The sequence below is a fragment of the Triticum urartu genome, chromosome 1 (genome assembly GCF_003073215.2).
Source record: "Triticum urartu cultivar G1812 chromosome 1, Tu2.1, whole genome shotgun sequence".
NCBI lineage: Eukaryota > Viridiplantae > Streptophyta > Magnoliopsida > Poales > Poaceae > Triticum > Triticum urartu.
In genome coordinates, this window is record NC_053022.1 from 4,064,157 (window position 1) to 4,071,311 (window position 7,155).

Below are 7,155 nucleotides of genomic sequence, written 5' to 3' on the forward strand. Positions count from 1 at the left end.
AAAAAAAACAAATATTCATACTAATGGCGCATCAAGGCAGAGTGCGCCATTAGTATGCCAAAGGATACTAATGGCGCATCGAGGTGGAGTGCGCCATTAGTGTGACAAAGCACATGGTTACATATGGCCCCCCGGGAGGCATACTAATGGCGCATGGAGTTACATTCTAATGGCGCACTGCTAGGTGCGCCATTAGAATACCAGATACTAATGGCGCACCAGTGGTGCGCCATTAGTAAAAAATTCTAATGGCGTGCTACTAATGGCGCACCGGTAGTGCGCCATTAGTAGGCAAAACCAGTGCGCCATTAGTAGGCCTTTTCCTAGTAGTGTCACCTGCCAGAAGAGACAAGAACTACCTAAGGAGGAGGGGCGTGGATGACGGGTGGGCTTCTCGAGTGGATAGACGATTGCGTGAGAGCCGGCCATCTCTGCGGCCCATGCTCCTACTGTTGCTTGTTGGGATGAGATGAGGAGAGGTGGCTGCCAAGCCACCATGCTGCCTCTTTACATACAACCTCCTCCTTGCTAACCCTACCTGCATAATAACAAAAACATAGGAAGCCATGAACTAGGAGATGAGCTCAGGTTACCATGCGAAGATGAGTAAACGGTGAAGAAATATCTCAGCTGTCACAGGCGATGGCAGCCATCCTTGACCTCTCCTCTGCAGGAAGCCACCGGGTGGGGGCTCGACAAGGTGGGTTCATCTGCTGCCATCATTGCAGCGGCCGCCCCTACTCTCCCGATGGAGATCTATGCCCGATCCAGAATCACGTCGCCTGGCACCGGATGCTGAAGACCTGCACCTAATCCTGCTGGATCGAACGTAGTGGAGCCCCCGCCGCTGCACCTCGAGCACCGAGAAGAGGGCCGGGTAGGAAGGCGGCGGTGCGAGAGGAGCAGCGGAAGCAGGACGGGGCGGAGTGGTGTGTGGCTCGAGGAGGAAGAGGATTGGTCCTGGACACCTGGTGCGCTAAGTTTTCCATAGAGAAATCATTAACGTGCCTCCAGCGAAACCCACCCTCTGCTCGCTGGCCTCCGCAGCCTCACAACCCCACCCGTCATCCTCTCTTGAAGCGGCATGAGCGTGGAAAATAGTGGACGGTTGACCAGTCGCCAGCAGCAAAAAATTCACTGTAGATAATCAATCGAACGGTCAAAAACGCAGAGCGATCACAATGCCTCCAGAACGGCGGGTATCGCGGCGTCCTTTATATGTTCGATACTCCCAATCCTACAAGGTTCTCTCCGATGTGATCTTGAGTTTTGGGTCGAGATTGGTACCAATCTTCGCGGTCTTGGCAGGAAGTTCTCCTCGCAGCATGACCTCTTTTGTCTCAATGTGGAAGTTATAGACAATAAATAATTTCTATCGGTACCTTTATATACATAGGAGTAAGTTATTTCATAGTAATACGTGTCTCATTTATATCATCAGGATCATAGGAGTAAGTTTTATTGTTATAGTACAAAGCAGAAACATCGGTGGAGATGTAATTGGTAGGCAAATATTCATCAACATATGTTATTATTAAGCTGGTCGTAATGGGAGCATCGTAGGTAGTATCATACATACCAACTAGACAATTTTGATGAGGTGCATAGAATTGAATGAAGAAAGAGATGGTTCAGTATCATATCATTGATACCGTATCATATTTAATGTTGTGCTACGATGTGTCATCACTAGTAGAAAAAGGGGCTTTTGTCCCGGTTGGTAAGGCCCTTTAGTCCCGGTTTTTGAACCGGGACTAAAGGGTCGTTACTAATGCCTTTCCCCTTTAGTCCCGGTTCTTACACGAACCGGGACTAAAGGCCGCGGCCACGTGGAGCTCCACCTTCAACACCAACCGGGACTAAAGAAAATTTTATGATTTTTTTGAATTTTTTTTGAATTTTTTTATTTTCAAATTTCTTAATTATTTTAACCTCTAATCTCTAATCACCACCCCTCATCACTGCTTAATTTATCCTCTAATCTCTAATCACCCCTCATCATTCCAAATCATCTAACTTCCCGAACGGTCACCCATCCTCCCACTCCCCCAGCCTGAGCACGCTTAACTTCCGGGTTCTATTCTCCCTTGTTTTCAAGTCTGCACTTGTTGTTTTGCTGACAATAGTAAGATGTCAATCCTATTAACCCTCAGGAATTTTGCTTGAGCATGAAGTGACACATTTCACTGTTTGAGTTTGAAACTATTGTTTTAAAAAACAATAATTATTTAGTAACACTAATATTCTAGAATAATTAGTTTGACCATTGTTTGACCACAGTTTGACCATAGTTTGACCAGATTTGACCAAAATTCAAAATAACTGAAATAATTATTTAGTAACACTAATATTCTAGAATAATTAGTTTGACCATTGTTTGACCATAGTTTGACCAGATTTGACCAAAATTCAAAATAACTGAAATAATTATTTAGTAACACTAATATTCGAGAATATAATTAGTTTGACCATTGTTTGACCACAGTTTGAAATTTTTTCGATTTTTTCCACTCTAGATCTTAAAAGCCCCATAACATTTTTTCTGTTAGGTTTTTGAGGATTTTGAAAATGTTTAACGGGGTTTGGGTGTAACTTTTCGAGTAGATGATTTTTCATATAAAAAACTTTTTCATCTGAATTAGTATGCAAAAGTTATGCCCATTTTACTAAATTCTAGAGAGAGCAGATTTTGCAAAACTTTTTCACTCTGCTCTCTCATGGAATCAAACAGAAGCATAGAGAGGCCTTACTTAAATGGATTGATTTCCTTCCTCCTTGAGGGGAGCTGCTTCTGTTCTTTATTTGTATCTTTGTATTTATTAGGATTAGTCCACTTCTATAGCCTTCTTTAGTTGTTTCTTCCTTTTTTTGTCTTTTCCTTTGCATTAATAAAATGCTGTGGGGTGCAAGCCCTGCAGTCTTCAAGGTCAAAAAAATAAAGTCCAAATTCATATTTGTAAATTTTCCCAACAACTAGACCACATATCACATGGGAAACTTATTTTCTTTTATTTTTTTGACATTTCCATCATTTTCTTTTATTTTTTTAAAACTGAAAAGGCGATCCAGGGGGGTAGAGTTTGAAAATGGGACATTTAGTACCGGTTCATGGCACGAACCGGTACTAATGCCTCAAACACCATTAGTACCGGTTCGTGGCTCGAACCGGGACTAAAGGTCTAACCTTTAGTCCCGGTTGGTGCCACGAATCGGTACTAATGGGCATCGCACCCTTTAGTCCCGGTTCGTGGCACCAACCGGGACTAAAAGGTCCAGACGAACCGGGATAAATGGCCCACGTGGCCCGACCGCCCCCCTGGGCTCTCGAACCGGGACTAATGCCCCCATTAGTCCTGGTTCTGGATTGAACCGGGACTAATGGGCTAACCCGGCCTGGACCAAAGCCCTCTTTTCTACTAGTGCATGTATGGCAATAAATGAAGTCATCTATGATACTAACATATGATACTATGCATTACGGATGTAGTATCATAAACTAGTATCATATGCATGATACTAGTATATGCTACTCCCCGCTACGACGGGCCTTAAAAAGGAGATGTGGAAACAATGAGTTGTAGATGTCCAAAAGCTAGCTGCAAATGATTGCAGGCCAACACACTTTATTTAGAAATTTTTATTCCGAGGGGCACTTTATTTAGAATTTTTCAGATTTACGACGACCTCACTTAAATATACACAACACACGCCCACACCCAAAACAATACAGTAAAGCACATGTTCACCGGGGTTGATTTTACAACGAATGGATGAGACCGAATTGAGCTGGACTAGTTTTCGTTGTCCACCCAAACATGAATCTCCTTTTCGAACTTGTGCATTGCAGGTCCTGGTAATAGCATGGACACCGCGATCAGGTCATGACCTTTGCCATTCCTGCACCTCATATGGTAGCTCACGGACTTGGAGGCGATGTCCCCAACCATGGGCACGCCACCGTCAACCCGCTTCGCCCATCTGAAGTCTAGCGCGTCCTGTCCAACCCATTTGATGTCAGAGACCTCGTACATTCTGTCCATTGTGAGAGGTGGCCTCCCACGCATAGACGCCATGAAATCCACCATCGACTCCATGTTGTCGTCTGTCATGTCACACTTGGCCTCGCGGATGAGTCCGAGCGCATAGCCAAGCGGGTTGAAGCACAGTTCTTCGACGGTCGTGTCTACTGCAGGGTAGAAGAGCACATTCCCATAGAACCCATGCGGGACGAGTGCATGACGCTTCCACCTCCCACGCGCATTCAGAGAAAACATCAGGCGCACCCGCTGGTGGAGCTCGTAGCTGAGCGCCACTGTGCGGCAACGCCACATGACAGCAGTCAGAAGCTCGAAGCTGGTGATCGGCGGTGTTAGGTGCACGGGGGCATGCCTTCGTAGCGATGCCATGTCCCTAGGGCCGAAGAGGAAGAAGCGGCCGACCATTTCTTCTGGCGGTGTTGATAGCATGATGTCGTCTGTGGTGCTGCCTAATCGCTGGAGGAATTCCTCATATGCCAGGTTTATGTGCGGCGGGATGCGTGCCGTCAGGAGCTCCCGGTTCCAAACCGGCGATACGATTTGGGAGGTGTCACCCCCGCTACGTGCCAAGTCGGCGATGCATTTCAGGAATTGGGTGCTTCCATAGCCGTCGGCGATGTTGTGGCATATGTGAAGGCCAATCACAAATCCTCCGCTTCTGAGTTGGGTTAGCTACTCACATTTACACAGAAATAAGAAACATTAATAATAATGTAAAGCTATGGCTTTAAAACAAGGGAAGCATAACATTTTTCTCTATCAAAATGCTAGCCGTAGTCACAATTCTCGCGGCGAGCTCTGTAAAAACATTACACATAGCTTCCGTGCAATCTATTTACACCATTCATGCCCTAGGAATTGAGAAACAATAGTGTTAGCACTAATCTTGATTTTGTATTAGCATGTTTGTTTTCGTTATGCATGTAGCATAATTTAGGAGAATGGATTTTTAGTTCCCGGGTGCCTAGGCACCCCCTTATCTCACCATCCATTCATAAAACGCTGCCTAGAAATTTGAGCCATGAGCTGTAGTGCTGGAATGAATTAGGACGTTTGGTGTTTCATTAAGCTAAGGTGTAGCCAGAAAAAAACACTTAGCGGTGACTAGCCTAGCCCTGCCCCTCGTGGCGGGATTCCACCTACTGTAAGAAAAGGACGGGGCGATCTGACAACAAGACACAATATTGTAGAAATCTAGAGAGAACCTGTGATACAAGAAACAACACCTTTCTTCGAGAAACTGGAGAGAGGAGCATGCGAGAGTGCTTTTCTTTTGAAAGAGAAGTGAGAGAGTATATCAGATAAAGTTTGTAGGAAGAGAGATGGGCCTTTGTGTGGGTGTGAGAGAGAGTTTAAACAAGGTTTTGAGAGGCACGCTGTGAGAGAAAGTCTCTGTGGAGAGCTACATTTGTGAGTGTGAGCGCGGCTCAGCTCGTTCTGACATGCATCAGGCTGCTACGGTTCCTATAGGCTAGAGCTACAGCCTACCTAGGCCCTCACGGGTTGAACAGTCAAACCCAAATTATAGCGGCAGAGACTGCTAATATTCTGACCTGCATCTGACCCATGCACGCATCTCTAGGAATTTGGATGGCTTGGATAATGGGGTGTCGGGGTACCCGGGTGCAACCACACCTTTCCTTAGGGAGTAGCTAGTCAGGCGAAGCTTCAGCGAAAGCGTGCAGAGAAGGTGAGATGCGCCAAGCCGCCATGCGATACGGCGAGCACGGCGAGATGCTGATGGAAATGTGAAGCTGTAGTGCTGCATCAGGCAGCAAGGTCGTGTGATGCGACAAGCGCGTGGACGGCAGAAGCAAGACTGGCTGGCTGGGCCAATTAGTTAGAGCCAAGAGATTTGGATGAGTTAGTTTGCATGCGTGTGTTTGTTAGTTGGCCTGGTCGTGTGGCCGTTGTGGAGACCCTGCACGAGTGGCGGACGTAGTGCAGGTGGCTAGTAGTTTGTTTGTGATTTAGTTAGTTGAGTAGTGGGTCATGTCGTGGCGTGGATTCTGCATGGCAGGAGTGCCATCCTCCTTGAGTAGTGAAAAACGAGGCCGAGAGGGCTGAGAAAATATGTAGCAAAGTTAGTTTGTGCTTGGTGAAGTGTGCGTGCGTGCGTGTTTTCTGCCTATGTGTGTGTCTTTGTGTTTCTGAGAGAAGAAGAGAGAAACCTCAAAAAAGTTGCGAGGTAGAAGAAGAAGCGGCGTTTGCGAGGGGGCGGCGTCAACAAATAGGGGCAACGTGAAGTCGGCTAGGTGGAGTGAGATGCATGCACGCGTACAGTTGAAGGCTACCTGCATGAAGAACAAGGGAACTCCGACCACAACCCTAGCGTCGCCCACATCGCACAGCAGTTCTTCCACGAACGGGCATGCTGTCAGCGGCGGCTCGCCGAATTCATCCATGGACACGTCCGCCTCTGCCTCCACGAACACCACACCTTCCCCGGTGCATTCCACGACTAGCCTGCCCCCGGGAGCCTCCCGGAGACGACCTGCGAGCGGGTAGTAGTGCACAAGCGCCTCGGCGAGGGCCGCCGTGAAAACTGCCTTGGCAGGCCGCCCATGCCCATCGACGGCGCTGAAGAACTCAACGGCAGGCTGCAGATACCGCAGGTCTCTGTGGTCATCAATGTCGGAGAGAGGCAGAGTCTCCCGCGGTGTTGCTCGTGCTGGTAGCACCAGCTCAGGTTTTCCTCGACGTGCCACCAAGGACATGTTGGCAAACAATGAGCGTATACGTGAGTAGTTTTAGGGTAATGGAAGAAGCTGTATTGTCATGCCGTATGTGACTTGAGGGCATCTAGTGGTATTATATAGGCGAGCTTGTCTAGACTTGTGAGGCGCCCGCCCGAATCGCACAGCAGCCCTAGGAAGATCATTGAAGGCGCGTTGCCGTGCCCGTGTATTTGTACAATTAAATATATGGATGCATGAAACATAATTTTTTTGCATAAACATAAGTGTCCATTAGTTCCTTAGATTATGTTTGTGTGACAATCTTCCTAGGGCTTCTTCTGTATAACACGAGGAAGATACTGACCTTGCCGTGTTACCCCAAACACCATGGTGGCATCTGTTGCAATATTTTTGGAAGGCATCGGCTGCAGTCCTCTTCC

The 7,155-nt window shown here is 47.2% G+C and overlaps 1 protein-coding gene across 1 annotated transcript; it reads right to left on the reverse strand.

The window, feature by feature from the left end:
* Nucleotides 1–3,652: 3,652 nt before the first annotated feature.
* Nucleotides 3,653–6,806, reverse strand: LOC125549849 (spermidine hydroxycinnamoyltransferase 2-like). The gene is made up of 2 exons (XM_048713202.1): nucleotides 6,332–6,806; nucleotides 3,653–4,709 (listed from the first exon to the last, which is right to left on the reverse strand). Exons 1-2 carry the CDS (start codon nucleotides 6,752–6,754, stop codon nucleotides 3,792–3,794), a joined length of 1,341 nt encoding a protein of 446 aa, XP_048569159.1. The 5' UTR covers nucleotides 6,755–6,806; the 3' UTR covers nucleotides 3,653–3,791.
* Between the last annotated feature and the right edge of the window lie 349 nt (nucleotides 6,807–7,155).

What these genes read in the sequence shown, in the direction of transcription:
- LOC125549849 (XM_048713202.1), bottom strand. Translation starts at nt 6,754, where the DNA reads ATGTCCTTGGTGGCACGTCGAGGAAAACCTGAGCTGGTGCTACCAGCA. An exon ending in TTCCCTTGTTCTTCATGCAG is followed by an intron (nt 4,710 to 6,331) that starts GTAGCCTTCAAC and finishes AAATGTGAGTAG; the next exon opens with CTAACCCAACTCAGAAGCGG.